Genomic DNA, 18,311 nt, shown 5'->3' with positions numbered 1-18,311 from the left:
TACGGAACCGGAATTTTTAGTTCGTTATTATTGCAACCATAAAAGTAAATTCATAACGAAAGTTGAAATTATCAACCTAGTACGCTTTAATAAATAATCTGAATAGTTGTTACAGCGGCCACAGTAATACATACTCTGTAAAAAATAGGCAATTCTATTATGGTTTAGTAGATAGAGCTATGTGAGAAACGGACAGACGGAGAGACAGCGAAAATTTAGTAAAAGGGTACCGATTTAGTTTATACATTTTGGGTACGGAACCCTAAAAGTGGACTGCTGAAAAATGTATTCTACGTCCCACAATATAAATGAGTCCTATGTTATAATCATCCCCTCATATATTAAAATTCATCAAGCTGTTTAGGATACAGGGCGCTGTCCCTGTAGTACCGGTTTAGTGCGGTAAGAATCCCACATAACCCCGTGTCGCTTACCTATAGGGTACCTTTTGAAGGTCCTCGTAAACAAAAAAAAGGATACAGGGCGTATTAAAGAATTACAAGTACATACGTAAACTCGAAAAACATTACTCTCCGCAGTGTGTTATCATAAATACATAGCTTAAATACAAACCATTAGTAAGGGGTAATTAACGTCTTAATGGTAAGCTGCTTATGGGCAATACACATAATACGAGCACTTCAGATTATTAGTCGAATATAATTATCCTAACTAATATAACTTTAGCCTAAAATTATCGCGGAATTGAATCATTTTACTATATACTATTATGTCGTACTATGTACTACGGGTATTTACGATAAGTGGTTTTTTAATTTCTTTATTGCCAATATTTCGCATTTTATGATCGATATGATCTTTACATAGTAAAATATCCTAAGTAACATTATAAATGCTAATAAAAGTTTGTTTGTTTGTTTGTTACTCTTTTAGTAACTGCGTAACCGATTGTTATTGTAAGCACGTTGTCATGGTTTCAGAAAAGGACATAGGGTACTTCATAAACAACCCATTATTGTCCCACTGCTGGGCACGGGTCTCCTCTTAGAATGAAAAGGATTAGGCCATAGTCCAACGCTCTGGCCAAGTGCGTATTGGTAGACTTCACATACCTTAGAGATTTTTTTTTATAAATCGCTTAGGTATGCAGGATTCCTCACGATGTTTTCCTTCACCGTTTTAGCAAGTGATAATTAATTTGTAATACTCACATAATTTCGAAAAATCAGAGGTGCGTGCCTGGTATTTGAACCTCGGACCCCTCGATTGAAAGACCGAATTTCTTAACCACTAGGTTATCACTGCCCACATAGGGTACTTATTATTCCAAATAAAGTACCATTCCCAAGGGATGGATAAAAACCTCTGACCGCGAGCGAAGCTATGGGCTAGTAGTTTCTATAAATGAGTACGGACAGTGTCCATACACAATCACAACTCATATATAAATTAATGAGGAATATTTAAATTCTTTCCGAATAATGATCGGCTGATTACTGAAAAATTCAATTCAATTAATGAAACCCATTGTCGCGTTTCGCGATTTAACCCGAATACGCTGCTTTGCTTATTCTGACAACACGGTTACCGTTTAAGGGATGTGTTCGACCAAGAATGGGTAAGCGAGTAAATGTGAAGATAAAGGAGATTATGTAGAATTAGTTTTTGCCTGCGGCTTCGCCCGCGTTTAAAAGAAAATAATATAAAATACTAACATACATAAAACTGAACATACATGAAACTAAAGATCATCACTTGATCAAATGCATAGTTTACGATTCAATCCTTACTAATATCGATTAAAATAATCGATGTTTTGGGTCCAAAAGATCGATTCTGCGATTAATCGATCTTAGATCGCCATCCCTAGTTCCCGTGGGATTTCCGGGATAAAAACGATCCTGTGTCCTTTCTCGGGTATGTTTATCGGGTAACTATCTTTGTACAAAATTTCATTATAATCGGTTCAGTGGTTTAAGCGTGAAGAAAAGACAACCAGACAGACAGAGTTACTTTCGGATTTATAATATTAGTAAGGATAAGGATTGCATAATGTGTATTTTTAGAGCTGTCTTTATTAGTCTGCTTATGAATTCATTAAAATAATTAAAAATGTTAGAACTTTGGTGGTAGCTTCGTGATTCAACTCTGGGGGCACCACCACCATACCTATTTATGCTTTTAAGAGCGTTGTAGTGCTGATGTGTTCTGTTTTATGAGGAATGGTAAAAAGAAGACACATTTATACGAGGCCTTCGAGTTTACTTTTTAGAGGCACCAACGCATACATAGGTTGGAATAGTTTTCTGCTCGTTATATATGGCAATTTTTCCTTTTTAGAAATTGTCAAACTGTGATATTTGATAGACAAAAAAAAATATAAATTGGTTACCAATAATGATTAATTTAGCTTTTTGTCACATTTGATATAATTCGATTTTATTTAATATAGCTTAAGCTCGCATCTCGCTAATCGCCGACTGTGTGTTATACGGAACTCTGTACGATGTATATATGGCCTTATTTTTCGATTCATTAAATTAATTGCAAACAGTTAAAGTATTGAAATTTAAATTTCCGTTGCCATTGACAGAACATTAATTCTGCAGAGGAAGTCAATGCAAAAAGATTCGGTACGAATTTACTGGCATGCATAATACATTTTATATAGTAAAATTTATTGAAATATATGGGATACGTATGATTTATTAGATTTTTATTAAACATGTGTACGTCGTTAAGTCCTTATATACATCCAAATTGCCAAATTATATTTCTATAAAGATAAATGTTATGAATTTTGTAAAACATTTTGACTTTGATAATGTGTAGTATGAAGAAATTGTCAAATATCAATCTATGGGAGGTAAAACATTGAATAGATCAATTATTAATTACGCGTGTAAAACAGGGTAAAACGTGTGTAAACAGGAAGAAAAAATGGGGGACAAACCATTATGTACAGTAAGTTTTTCTGAATAACGTAGGAATAGCCAACGAGTATGCTGTCTAGTTTATAAGATAGGTGGCTACTGTCACCCATGGACATCTGTCAGCCACATCAATCCGAGATAAGATTCGAGTCCTGTTTGAGGTCGGCCACACAAGCGTTGCTCCCGATTACTTAGGTGGAACGCCTCGGATCCTCTCTTGCATGCCTCTCCTGTCTCCCTTATCAATTCTAACTGTATTATTGCATATTTTATTGAAAGTATAGACGTAAAATTAAAAACTAAAACGATACAAAGTATCAGCAACACGTAGTCTTAACAACAACTAACAACAAAGCAATTACCGTAAAGTGAAGTTGTAAATAAAACGTATACTTGAAGGGAATTTTAAAGTACATACTAAAACTAGTAACGCGTCGTTCCACCGTCTATTGTCATAAACTGGATCCCGCGGGAACTGTGACGGACCCGAGACCAGACGCTAGTTCCCAACGGCCCGAACTTGGGTTATGATCTCGAATGTAATATTATCTGTCTACTACTTCATTGTAGTTTTGGATTGTATATAATATATATGATACAATGACAAGACTATGAAGTAGGTTTGGTTAGTAAATGTGAATTACATTTAATATGTGCTTTTATAATTTCCTTTATACCATTGTTTGTTTTATATTCTTATTGGAACAAAGGAGTACACAGTTAACGTGATGATGAATGGTTACTGCCGCTAATGGACATCTGTAATCAATCCCAGATAAGATTAGAGTCCTGTCTGAAATCAGCCACAGAAGCGTTGCTTCAGAGGACTAAGTTGGAACGCCTCGGACAAGTATGTCATTGTTCATTACTAATTTGTATGTTTTTTGAATCAAGTTTAGACGTAAAATAATTAAAACTACTCGTAAAATAATACAAAGTAACAGCAACACGTAGTCTTAACAATAACTAACAACAAATCAAATCAAATCAAATCAAAATTTTTTATTCAAAATAGGTTCTTTACAGATCACTTTTTGAATGTCAAAGCAACTACCACCACTTCACAAGGTGTTTCGTTATGGAGAAGAAGCGGCGAAAGAAACTCCATAACACACATCTTTTTAAAAAAAAAAAAAATGTTTTTGACAATGTTAACTTAACGTAATGGTACATGTGGAGCTGGAGCTAATTCAGACCACACCGTTTTGTCAGTCAAATAATCACTTACTTTATAGTACGCTTTTTTACATAGCGTTAGTTTAACGACATGTTTAAACTTTTTTTCTGTGAGATTCAAACAACAAGTAATCTACCGTAAAGTGAGGTTGTAAATAAAACGTATACTTGAAGGGAATTTTAAAGTACATACTAAAACTAGTAACGCGTCGTTCCAGCGTCTATTGTCATAAACTGGATCCCGCGGGAACTGTGACGGACCCGAGACCAGACGCTAGTTCCCGACGGCCCAAACTTGGGTTATGATCTCGAATGTAATATTATCTGTCTACAACTTCGTTGGAGTTTTGGATTACATATAATATATATGATACAATGACAAGACTATGAAGTAGGTTTGGTTAGTAAATGTGAATTACATTTAATATGTGCTTTTATAATTTCCTTTACACCATTGTTTGTTTTATATTTTTATTGGAACAAAGGAGTACACAGTTCACGTGATGGTGAATGGTTACTGCCGCTAATAGATATCTGTAATCAATCCCAGATAAGATTAGAGTCCTGTCCGAGATAAGCCACAGAAGCGTTGCTCCTGAGGACTAAGTTGGAACGCCTCGGACAAGTATGTCATTGTCCATTACTAACTGTATGTTTTTTTGAAACAAGTTTAGACGTGAAATAATTAAAACTACTCGTAAAACAATACAAAGAACCAGCAACACGTAGTCTTAACAACAACTAACAACAAAGCAATTACCGTAAAGTGAAGTTGTAAATAAAATGTATACTTGAAGGGAATTTTAAATTACATACTAAAACTAGTAACGCGTCGTTCCAGCGTCTATTGTCATAAACTGGATCCCGCGGGAACTGTGACGGACCCGAGACCAGACGCTAGTTCCCGACGGCCCAAACTTGGGTTATGATCTCGAATGTAATATTATCTGTCTACTACTTCATTGGAGTTTTGGATTACATATAATATACATGATACAATGACAAGACTATTATAATAGGATTGTTTTGAAGTTATTCTGATATATATTTATTATGTGCTCATATAGTTCTTTTATACCATTGTCGGTGGTATTTTATTTATGTGTTCAGTGTAGGACAAAGATTTTACCTAAAGCCGATCGCAGATACGTTGTCACTCTTGGGGACACCGTATTATGTTCGCCTTTTATGTAAGGCAATCGGCAACTTTTGAGGATAGTAGCTCCTGTATCCTTAGCATGGGTTTTTATAAAAATAACTGTTTTTGTTTTATTTTACGTATTTCCGTTACTATTCTAATCAGTTCTGATACAATCCGCTAGGTGCGCTGATTGGAAATGCATGGGTAAATAAGGAAACAAATACCAAAACAGTCATATCTGTAAAAACGTAAAAACTCATACTAAGGGTCCAACCATACTGGATCTACCACTTTGAAGCCCATCTGTTGTTGATTAGTATCACGGTTTCTATATGGAATTACTAAATAATCTCGAAATTATTTTTGTATAATATTAATAAGCTTTACTTCGGTATTTCAATAATGCAGAAACTTAATAAAATATTGCTTTTTTTCAGGAATTAAATCAAGTTTCCCATCGTTTCACATTCTTTTTGTTTCGCATAATTAATGTTTTAGAGAGTTCAGAGAGTTATAATTAATAATGCAAGTTAAAATGGAAATCTAATTCAGTTTAAAGTCAACACCATCAATTAGTAATTCTCCCATATTTCGGTGTTTTTGGTTTTATTTCACAATTTAGTATTCATCAGTAAAACAAACAATAAATTCACACATACGGAAATATATTCGTATCATGTCAAAAGAACGTTGTTTATATAAATTGCAAAACGTGTTCACGTATTGGATTTTCGTTTAAATTGCACACAATCACTCATACACCGAAACAAATTGCGAATATTCAAGTTGAACAATTGCAAACAAGTTTACTGGCGCAAGTATAAATATTATTGGAGAGGATGCTCCTTCTGAAAATGCTCATACATTATGTAGCAACATAAATGTCGTTTCAGGAAATACGACTGTGTATTATTTCAAAGGATTTTTGTTGTGACAAACGGCAAATACACGATGTGAAGGGGTAATTGCTATTGAAATAGAAATTATAATGGAAATAAACTAAACATATTTTTACGTATTCATATCCATCATCTTATCTTCACTCAATATAGTTATTTGAAAAATAAAATTGAGAAAAGATATCCTTTCGTCTATTTTTTCGTCCCATTTTTTTGCTAATGTAATTTTACTATTTAAAATTAATTTAGGTACATTATTTATCAGTACGACATATTATTAAAAGTTTGACTCATCAAATTTGTTACAGCTATTTTTACGTCATAACTCCCTGTATTTTTTGTTACATCGTGAAGTGTAGCAAAGGACGAAACAAGAAAATGAATATTTTCCTAAATTTATTTTTAACGTCAATAATAATTCTTTTCAGATATTCTCCTCCCACGGCCTTCCGCTAAAAGAACTGGACTTCTCTCACAACAGTCTTCGGAGGTTACCAGATCGCTTGCTGGCTGGTATACGAGGCAACATCACCAGGATCGCGCTGGCTGACAACCTGCTTGGGGACAACTTGAACCCGATATTCTCGACAGCTGAACTCCACAACCTCCCGGCTTTGGAGGAGCTGGACTTGAGTGGAAACAGCATTAGAGGTCTCGAAGAGGGCTTGCTGATTGGGTGTGATGTTCTTAAGGTACTTATTGTTTATGACGTGAAAGTAATTATACACACGGTACGGCATCGGCATCGCACCGTGGTTTATTGCGATTTCGTGTAACATTGCCGTAGAAATTTACGACGTGCATCGTAAAAGATCACGACGTTGAGACTTTTCGACTATACTATTGTGCTTTTTAATGAATACTACAAAATGGTGGACAAGTGCCAGAAGATCTTATTTATAATAAGTTAAATACTATTTATTAATTGAGCTTACTGATTTTTAACGGAAGTTGATATGTATTTCATTCTTGAAAGCATTACATTTTGAAAGTCAATATTAAGTGATTACTAGCACGTTACAAATTTATTAAAGCAGTGAATCCGCCAGCGATAGTTATTAAAAAAAATGTAATGAAATCCGAAACTCGAAAACACAATTCCTCCGGGATATTTGAATACCTTTAATAGCGAGGCTAGCCGCAAAAAATATGAAACATTTTGTAAAACCCAGCCTACGGTACGATAATACCCTATAGAAATACGCCGTCCATAGACTCCATTTGGCAAACTTTTAAAAAGCTTTTTTCGTTTGAGGCAAAGATATTTAAAACTATAGATATGTTACCTGCCCACTAAACAACATAAAAGTGAGCGAACCGCGAGCGCGTTGACACACATTTTTCATTTTACTTACATATTAATTCATAGACAAATGTTCTATAAAGGACAGAGCTATTGGAACAATATGATAAAAAAAGACAAGTAGCGTTTGACATAAATTTAATTCATACGTAAATATCGACGTAAATTTTGCGTCTCTGTCACTTTACTTGTGGAAGGAATACGTTGTTTATTTTTTGTCAGTCTGCGTAATCATGGCGGACCAAACACGAAAAATAATCAAAATATAATAATTTCTCCTCATTTGTGATATGTGATTCCATGAAGCCTGTTTATTTTTTTCATAATTTTTACGCATTGCAAAAGAAGGCATTTTGAGGCTTAGAAGACGAAAATAATAAAGTTTAGCGTGTACAGTGACATATGTATTAATTACTACACCACGCGAGAGCGACTGGAGTCGACTTACACCAATTGTTGTATTTTGTATGTTTCAAGTTTTGTCCGCTAGTAACCTATCTTTAATTTAAATATCAATGGTTCCAGGTACTGCGCCTCAACCGTAACAATATGAACAGGGTTCCGTCCTCCTCCCTCAACGGGCCTCAGTCATTAAAAGTTCTCTCCCTGAGAGAAAACAGAATAGGTAAGGAAGTTTTTGCTGGATTGGGAACTTCTAGCTCTACGGGCCGAATGTTTCAATGAGCGTTGGTTGTGAAGTGGTTTTTTGGTTTGGTTAGTTTTAGTATGACGTTAATGAAGATTGCGTTTTAATATGACTCGGCGTTAACCCACAGTCCTACTGTTGGACAAGGGTTTCTTCTGAGGGGTTTAAGGCCTAGACCACCGCGCTGGCTAAATATAATGTTATTTGCTAGACTTTTTTCGAACCTCGGATCCCCCGATTGAGAGTATGATCTCTCAAATGCTCAATAGAGACTGACTCATTTCAAGAACTTTCTTTGATTCATTTTATTTTAAGTTATATATTAAGAAAATGAGTTGCTTATTATTTTAATAGCAACAAGTGTGCACAGTCAAATATTTATATTTCAATTGAGAATCACTTTATCACTCAATGTACGCACGGAAATAACAAACCTTGAGAAATGATCCTTATTTCTTTAACGTGTAGACGACCCGCGTGGCGGAGCGGCCACCATACCGGTCTGACGCGCAAAGGGTTCCGGGTTCGATCCCCGGCCAGACAGATATCTAAATAATGAATTTAGATTTTTATTCTGGGTCTGGGTGTTTGTTTATCACACACCCAAGTGTGTCCATTGCACCCTTCTAAGGGTACTAGGGAATTCTAGTGTGAGGCTGTGAATTTAGAAAACGTATTTTTGTCAGTCGTAGTATGTTGAAGCCGTAAGTAAAATAGATGTCTTTTTCAGCTCTCATACGGCAAGCGACGTTCATATCGCAGAAAACACTCGAAGAGATCGATCTTCACGGGAACATGATTTCAACTATCGAAGGTGGTGCTTTCGTCAGTTTGAGCGCCCTACAGACCCTCGACCTGGGCCGCAACCGGCTCTCAAAGTTTAACAGCGACGTGTTCCAGGGTATAGAAAACTTGGAGAGGTTGGACCTCTCAGAGAACTTCATAACGGACTTCCCTACGGTCGCGATCAAGTCGTTTAACGGTATCAAGCACTTAAACCTTTCCAGTAACATGATCACGGTAAGATTCCGTTATATGTTTTTGCAACATACAAAATACATCCTAACTAATATTGTAATTCCGACTGTTAGTTAGTTTGTTTGTTTGTTACACTTCTAGAACGTCAGGTGTTCAGGAAAGAAGATAGGGTACCTTTATCCTGAAACAAGTATGGTTCTTGAGGGATACATAGAAACCTCTGATCGCGAGCAAAGCCGCGGGTAAAAGCTAGTTTGTTATAAATGTTAGTGGAAAATCTGTAATTGATTACGTTTCATTAAGTACGTAATCATGTTATAAGGATTATTTTCAAGAAAAGATGAAATTGATGATTATTTTTGATGAAAAGAATAAGATTGAAGAACTGTTTATTCATGCTATTTTGATCATCTACAAATACATCAAAAGATTTTTGATCAGAAGTAGAATTAAAAGTATATTATGTAAATGATTATAAATCCAATTAAAAATTATTATTGACAAAAAATATTAATTTGTTCCAGAATATCGACAACAGCCATTTGAGCTCGCTGGTAACACTACAAGTTTTGGATCTGAGTAGAAACAATTTGGTAAAGCTCTCTCCTGGCACCTTCGTGGGGTTGAGTGACCTGCGGTACTTGGACATTGGAGTCAATTCTCTACGCACTGTAAGTAAAGATCTTATTCGACAAAGTCTTACTTAACAAAGTGCAACTTTTGAAGAACTCTCTGTGTTTCGACTCTGGCGGCACCACACACCTATTTCTTTCCTATAATAGCAGTTTTAAGGGCTGCTGTGTTATGGTTTGAAGGGCCTAGTAAGTGAGATATACTCTTTCGTGGCATTCCAGTTTAGTCCTCAGGGGTAGCGCATCTGTGGCCGACCTCAGGTAGGAATCAAATCGTATCTGGGGTTAATTACAAACGTCCATGGGTGGTAGCAGCCGCGTTTTATCAGGTGGACTGTATGCTCGTCTGCTAGGTACTTCTATATTATAAAATAACTCAAAACTTTATAAACAAGCATCTTTTTAAACTCGTCTACCTTTTAATACGTTAAAATATTTTCATGATACGTTGAAATATATTATCATTTTCATACATTATTATATGAAACATATATTTGATATTCCACCTGAATTCAATAGCAAGTAGTTATATTAAAATTGAATTATTTATTGTTGAAATGAGCTTAATTTTATTGTGGTACCTGGGCCCCACAATATCACACGACAGTGATGACATGTTCAAAATTAATGAATATAATTTACGTATCGGCTAGCTGTGACGTCATTAATTTATCCAACGGACTCTGCGAAAATGTGCATTAATTAGCGTTTATTGCTTTAAAATTTCGATTACAATATTATATTTATTCCGCCGTCTACTTTTGCCTGATTATGTAAGGTTGATGAAAATGACGCTGTTTACAGTTACAGCCCCACGAGGATTCTTGGTGTCGTGGGTGCCATATATGTACATAGACCAATACACAAACATCTAGAGCCAGAAAAGAAATCTAAATACAGTATTTAGTTATTTGCCTCTCCGGGGTTCGAACCCCCGAACTCTCTTCGCGTTAGGCCGGTATGATGGTCACCGAGCGGTCGCTCAGCCACACCGGCCTTCAATCTTTAGTTCTTGGTTGACTATTTTCTGTTTACAATGTTCTGTTTGATTTCAGGTGGATGACGATGCCTTCGATGGATTGACTAGCCTGAAGACCTTACTACTGAGAGACAATAACATACTACTAATTCCGGCGACTGCTTTATCCCGTCTACCCAGTCTAACATCAGTTCATTTAGGATTCAACAGAGTCACTGCATTGTCTAGTGATATACTAAGAGCAGTATCAGACAGAATTAATTCATTAGTCCTATCTCGAAATGTCATCAGGGAACTTCCAACAGCTGCCTTCGATCATTTTAAGATGTTACATCATTTGGACTTATCAGGAAACTTGCTAAACTCCATCTCAGCAGAAGTTTTCAGTGGCTTGGAGCCAACTCTTGAGTTTCTATCTCTGAATCAGAACAGAATATTGGGTTTTACTGGACAACAATTAAAATTCATTAATCTCTGGTTTTTAGATATCTCTGACAACCAGCTATCGGAAATTCCAGTAAATGCTTTCCAAACCATACCCAGCCTATCACATCTCAATATGAGTCGGAACCCTCATATAAGTATTCTACCTCAAAATGTGTTTAGTCAGAATCAAGCTTTACTAACCGTTGATTTAAGTCACATGGGACTGAAAGCCCTGCCCGTTAATTTATTTTCGAAGAATCCTAATTTACAAAGGATTTATTTGTCAAATAATTATTTGCAGGAAATATCCGAGAATAGCTTCAAGAACCTCCGTAATTTAACGTTCTTAGATTTATCATTTAATAATATCGTCACAATCAGGACGCCGGCCTTTGTAAATGTAATGTCAATTCAATATTTGTCTTTAAAAGGCAATCAGTTAAACGCTTTCAAAGGCGAATTCTTTAATACTGGAACAAGTTTGGAAGTAATTGATATCTCAGATAATCAATTAAGCTATTTATTCCCATCTTCTTTCAAAATACACCCACGCCTGCGGGAGATCATTCTTACGAACAATAAATTTAATTTCTTCCCTTCAGAATTAATAAGTACCTTACAATATCTGGAGTTAGTTGATTTATCAGGCAATGCTTTGAAAAACGTGGACGAATTAGATTTTGCTCGACTTCCAAAATTAAGGACTATTTTGTTAGCTAGAAACGAACTTGAAGGTGTCAGTGAAATGGCTTTTCATAATTCGACGCAAATACAGCAATTAGATCTTTCTTTTAATAAAATAGATCGTTTAGGAGACAGGGTTTTTGAAGGGCTTATTAGATTAGAGTTGTTAAATTTGGGAGGCAATTTACTTACTGAACTGCCTGAAAATATCTTTGATAGAACAAGGTTACATATGTTAGAGTCCATAGATTTAAGCAACAATTTGTTTGAACAAGCGCCATTGAGATCATTGCAAAAGCAATACTTCTTTGTTTCATCTGTAGACTTATCCCATAACGATATAGTCGATATTCCAGCAGAAGACAGTGTCATGGTAAATATTAAGAAATTAGATCTTTCTTTTAATCCTTTATCAGAAAAAACAATAAGTAATGTCTTAACTGAGCCTAAAACTGTAAGGGACTTAAATCTTGCGGGAACAGGTATGAAATCTGTTGGACAATTGGAAACACCGTTCTTGTATAGGTTGAACTTGTCCCATAACAATATTACTAAGTTATCCGAAAAGACGTTTACAAGGACCACATTGTTAGAGTCGCTAGATCTATCAAATAATCAAATAGTTGATGTTTCTAAGTCGCTTTCCATATCATGGCCTAAGCTAAAGAACCTTCAAAAGTTAAATATTTCTAATAACCCCATAACTATGATTGTAGACGGTAACTTTGAAGGCCTCACGTCCCTTAGAGTGTTGGATATACGAAATTTGGAAAAATGTACCAAAATTGAGAAAAACGCATTTCGAACTTTAGCAAATCTTGTAGAAATACGAGCATTTGGTTATCCAAGATTAGGATATTTTGATGTTCAAGGCACTTTGCAATATGTTTTGGCTCTTGAAAAGTTAGATGTTGAAGTGAAAGACACAAATATTGGTGCAGATCAATTGCACTCGACTTTGCACCCACGTTTGGAAGAGTTAGGTATAAGAGGTTCCCGATTAAAAACAGTATCTTCAGGGGTCCTTGCCGGATTAAAGGCTCCAGCTATCACAGTTAGGTTCCGAAATACATCAGTTACTAATTTACCACCAGCCTTACTATTTCCTCTACCAAGATCATCTCGGATAACTATTGATGTAGCTGGAAGTCAGTTAACAACACTACAACCTCAACTTTTAGTAGCACTTGATGATCGTCGTGCTGATCTATCAATGTTTGGATTAGATACTAATCCTATCCGTTGTGATTGTAATGCACGAGCGTTGCGGAGATGGTTGCCGAATGTAGGTATAGATGACGTACGGTGTGAGTCTCCAGATTATTTATCTGGATTTTTGTTAGTAGAAATTGGGGATGATGAACTTTCATGTGATAAACGAAGGACGACTTTATCATCCTCTTCGAGTAGTGTATCTACTACACTACCACCACGTCTCGTCCACCGGACATCAGCCGAACCTGATATTATTTGGTCAGTGGCTCCTTCTCATGAACGACCCAAATCATCAGGAGAACCTAAAGGAGCTCCAGTCATTGGTGTTGCTTCGACGACTAATGACGATAATCTTATTATAGGTATAGTTGGTGGAGTTGTTGCATTTATCGCTATTCTCATTGTAGCTATTTGTATTGTTCGGTTGAGGATGACTACGACGTCGTATAGGGGAGCTCCTTTAGCAAATAGCCCAGGAGCTGGTGGTGCTCCGTTATGGGGTGCAGCGTGGCCCGGATATGCGGCCACATTGCCCCCTGCGTCATTGTCAACCGCCACCTTGCCACATAAGGTCCAATCTGGTCCAGGGTCAGTACGGTACTTAGCGCCTCCGCCCCCGGCGCCCTATTTTATAAGCTTGCCACCTCACGATGAGAAAATATACCGGTAGAATACGTTATTATATTTAATTTTTAACTTACTTTAACATTAATGTATGTGAAGCCATGAATTTTGTAAATATAAGTATTCATGATTTATTTAACGTAGCTAATCGGTAAGCTATGTTTCGTGAATGACTGCGTGCATTTGTGCTTTTACCTTTACCGCGGGAATGGTTTTGGTCATGAACAATAAATAACTTTTTATTATATTTTACCAATATTTCTTGAGTATGATGCCTTGAATTGGGCTAGGTTGTATTTATCTAGTCACCAGTGACAGTTTCAAGGCGGCACAGGTGTACGTACGTTATTTATTGTATGTAATAAGTGACTCAAATATTTGTGTTTATTTGGGTGGATAAATAAAGTAGAGTACTTATTGTGTAAAATATTTATTTTTTATCTCAAATAAGATGTGTATGTAAGGTCTTCTACGTGCTTTAAATAACTAAGCTCAAAATAATGTTACAGGTAATATTTCTTAACAATTCAGAAATAAATAACTTTAAGAGAGAAAACATGTCGTTTTATTGTGACCGTCAGAATGGCCGGTCACTACCCATATTTTAAATCGAAATAATTACTAAGAGTTGCTACCTAGTTGCTACTAGTTGCTATTAGTTGCTACTAATTGCTACCTTCGATTAAAAAAAGATAAACTACTTTTTAAGGTGACCGGCCATTCTGACATCAGGATGGCCGGTCACCTATCCAGTGAGTAGAAACTACGCAAATGAATAGAGTTTTTTTGTAATCAATAGTTGCTACCAAATTGCTACCTTCATATGCATCGTATTGGACTTCATAGCTTTTAAGGATAAAAAATATTACGGATTTAATATAAGAGGACTAAACGCCTATAACGCCTGTATAATTAAAAGAGAAAACCCGAAATTAAACATATTATGCTTATACATTATCCAGGCGTTTAGTCCTCTTATATTAAATCCGTAATATTTTTTTATCCTTAAAAGCTATGAAGTCCAATACGATGCATACGAAGGTAGCAATTTGGTAGCAACTATTGATTACAAAAAAACTCTATTTATTTGCGCAGTTTCTTCTCACTGGATAGGTGACCGGCCATCCTGATGTCAGAATGGCCGGTCACCTTAAAAAGTAGTTTATCTTTTTTTAATCGAAGGTAGCAATTAGTAGCAACTAATAGCAACTAGTAGCAACTAGGTAGCAACTCTTAGTAATTATTTCGATGTAAAATATGGGTAGTGACCGGCCATTCTGACGGTCACGTTTTATTATTCCACGCAACTCGTAATGTTCATGGGTATAATATTTTATAGCAAAATACTGTATGGAAACACGAACACATTTTAGCTACATCAAGATAACTGAATGTTGAGAGTTACTTCATTTTAACAGAAATATTAATAAATTTTGGTGACGTAAGGGTGATATATTTATCCGAGGCGTTCCAACTTAGTCCTCCGGGATAAAACGCGCCTGTGGCCAATCTCAGGTAGGATTCTTATCTTATCTGGGTTGGTTGTAGATATTCATGGGCGGCAGTAGCCTCTTGCAACCAGTACCCTTAGTATGAGGTTTTTTGTTTTTACAAAAATCACTGTTTTCCAATTCCAATCACAATCCGCTAGGGGCGTTGATTGGAAATGTATAGGCAAATACGCAAACAAATACAAAAACATTCATTTTTGTAAAAACGAAAAAACTCATACTTAGGGTACAGATGCTACTTTAACGCCATAAAAATATTTACCTATACTTACATAAAGTATCCTAATACTACCGTTAAGAGTAAGGTTCACTTGTAATGCAGTAATACTAAAATTGGGCCGACTTTTGTTTACACAAAAATAAAAAACAAAAAATATAAAACCATAAATCTTACAAAGTTATACTCTTAAATTCATAATTAACCGCCTGGCCGTTTAATTTGGATTAAAACAGCGCCGGGGGTATTACAAAATTAATCTCATCCTCGAAATTTTTACGGCCTTTGTAAGCTCGTGTCGTTATTTAAAGAAAAACGCCCGGAAACAGCGCTTTGTGTTAATTATGTATCACGCACGCTTGTTTGGGCTTTGTGATTGGCATTTGTAATTTTTTTCAGTATTTGAAGGTAATTTGTATAATTGATATATATAAAATTCTCGTGTCACAATGTTGTAAATGTTATCCTTGTTATTATTGTATGTTTTTCTTTTTATGATAACTACTATAACTGTTCCAGCCAGTGACTATATAAATGGGCACTTATTATTATACAAATAAAACATTATGAAATTAACACAAAATAATGAATTAAATATATACTATAATTTTAATATATTTCTAAATTATTTTAATTTTAATTCATTTTTAAATATATTAAGTTATTGAAATAATTTAATGTATTTGTAACAAGTAGATGATGTATTTCTTTGTAGTGTCATTTGGCAACATCGCCATACCTATGCGTACCTTATAACAGCAGTGTTAACTCTACTATGTTTTCGGTTGCGTTGAAACCTAGTACAACGGGATAGCCAGTGGTGTACTTCATAGGGTACCTATGACTGACTTTACACAGAACTCTTGTCCTCTCTGAGGTTGATTACAGGTGTGGAATGCATGCTCTTTGTAATTTCGGTATAATGAAAAATAAAAGCTTCATCGCTAAATAGTCGAAAGCGCTCTCTTTATAATCTTCCTCCACTAATCTACTTCTTCCACTATTTTTTCTCTATGACGAAGGTTTAAAACATACAAGTTCAAAACAAAAAACAGCAAGCAATTTAGTCATCAGTTTGTAACGATTCTATGGAGTTGGTTACAATAGCCTTACCATCCTGTGAACTGCATATTCGTTTGCTCCTTAAATCTTACGAAAAATGATAAACATCTACTAAACATGAGCATTAAATATGATGACCTATTCGAGTGCAAACACGAGCTCATATAAACGGATTCTCGCATCACGGAATGGAATTTCTTTGACATCCTCGAACCGGATATGGGATAATCTGTCATAAAACGCTCACATGTTACAAAATACTGAGCTCTTACTACATGTGTTGTGAAGATATAAAACTAAAAGTTTATTTTATTTGCGACGCGCTGTTTCTCTCAGTTTTTATGGTTTTACAGGATTCTTAAATATTATTAAGCAATATGGGGACTTATGTAATTCCTTCTAATCTTTGTTGGAAAGTATTGTCAAAATCGGCTTAGTATATGAAGATTAGACTGAACAACTGAGTGTATTTGTAGATTATTCAAACATTAAAATTTAATAAAAATCTTTAAAGATTTTTATTAAATTGGTCAAAGATTAAAATAAACATTTTTTTTAATCTTTGACCATATCAGTACAGTAGTGATAGACTAGAGACGGACTCTCTCTAGTTAGGAGATCCGAAGTACGACTCCCAGCCATGCAACTTTCATTTTTCAAAGTTATGTGCGTATTAGAAATAGATTATTACTGGCTATAACGGTGAAGGAACATCGTTCTCAAAGTTATGTCAATACTACGGACTAGGACTATGGCCTCACAGCATTCTGCGATTCTGCTGTGCGTAAACAGTACAGTAACGTGTTTAAGATGCCATACAACAATCTTATATTTCCTACCTGTAAAGTACTAAACGGAAATCAGTCGATTGAGCCTTGATGGGAGGCTTATATAAATGGATTGTGAATGTGATTGTCGCATCACGACATGAAATTTCAATTTGGCGTTCTCTAACCGGATTAGGGATTAGCTTTCAAAAAGCTTTCATATATCATAAATACTGAACTGGTGTTGTCTATTCAAATGTATTTTGTTTTTTTCACCTGATGGTAAGTTCGCATTGTTGTTCATGGATCTATTACCACCTTCATAGATAATAGGAGTTTAATCTAAATCCGCTCATTGTTGTTATTCTTAAAGGATAAGTTAGTCGCATTATATATAAGTCTACCGGCGTCCAAAATATGCAAACCCCATCGCATACTAAGGTTCCATACCCCAAAGGTGGCATGAACTCGAAATAGCAAGTATAAAACGGTTTCTCAAAATATGATGATAAGTGCCACTTATGAACAAATATAATCCACCCCAGATAGCGTTATAGTCCTATCTGTTCGACTATAGATTTGCCTGAGGACTAAGTTGGAACGTTGTAAAATCAAAAAAGGGCAGAGTTTAACAGTCACGTTAGTATAACCTAGAAATACGAAAACCGGAAGTGTCATCAGTACCCTTACCGTGAGGTTTTACGTTCCAAGTTCTGACACAATCCGCTAGGGGCGCTGGTTGGAAATTGTATAGGCAAATACGTAAACAAATACCAAAACAGTCATATTTGTCAAAACGTAAAAACTCATGGTAAGGGTGCTGAGACGAACTAGTGAAGGGTAGATAAATAGATAGAATACTCTTTATTGCACACTTCAATAGTTCATAACAATAATATACAATTATGTAGGTTAATCGTATGCAATAGGCGGCCTTATCGCTAAGCAGCGATCTCTTTCAGACAACCTATGCATGGAAAAGGTAAGGAGGAATATGAGGATAGTGAGGAAAGTGGGAAGTGTATGTGAAGTCAGGGAAGGAATATGAAACATAATATAGTTAATATAGTACACAAAGAAAAAAACTATGAAACACTATGAAACCTAAATTTTGGTGGGGAATCAAACCCCCATTTGTCAGTGCCCGCAAATCCACG

General features: G+C 35.6%; 1 protein-coding gene across 3 annotated transcripts in view; it reads left to right on the top strand.

Annotated features, from left to right (window-relative positions):
- The window catches only part of LOC140742307 (uncharacterized), a 157,722-nt gene extending 143,569 nt beyond the window's left edge, over positions 1 to 14,153 (top strand). For all 3 annotated transcript variants that reach the window (XM_073073182.1, XM_073073181.1, XM_073073184.1), the window contains 5 exons: positions 6,539 to 6,802; positions 7,939 to 8,038; positions 8,790 to 9,079; positions 9,562 to 9,708; positions 10,725 to 14,153. In XM_073073182.1, the coding sequence (XP_072929283.1) occupies positions 6,539 to 6,802; positions 7,939 to 8,038; positions 8,790 to 9,079; positions 9,562 to 9,708; positions 10,725 to 13,643 (3,720 nt within the window). In that variant the 3' untranslated portion in view covers positions 13,644 to 14,153. The remainder of the gene's footprint in view (positions 1 to 6,538; positions 6,803 to 7,938; positions 8,039 to 8,789; positions 9,080 to 9,561; positions 9,709 to 10,724) is intronic.
- The last annotated feature ends 4,158 nt before the right edge of the window (positions 14,154 to 18,311 follow it).

This window comes from Epargyreus clarus, unplaced genomic scaffold, assembly GCF_041222505.1.
Source record: "Epargyreus clarus isolate Ecla_fem2 unplaced genomic scaffold, WU_Ecla_fem_2.2 ptg000005l, whole genome shotgun sequence".
NCBI lineage: Eukaryota > Metazoa > Arthropoda > Insecta > Lepidoptera > Hesperiidae > Epargyreus > Epargyreus clarus.
The sequence above is the reverse complement of the archived record's forward strand: the minus strand, read 5'-3'. Positions and strand labels throughout refer to the sequence as shown.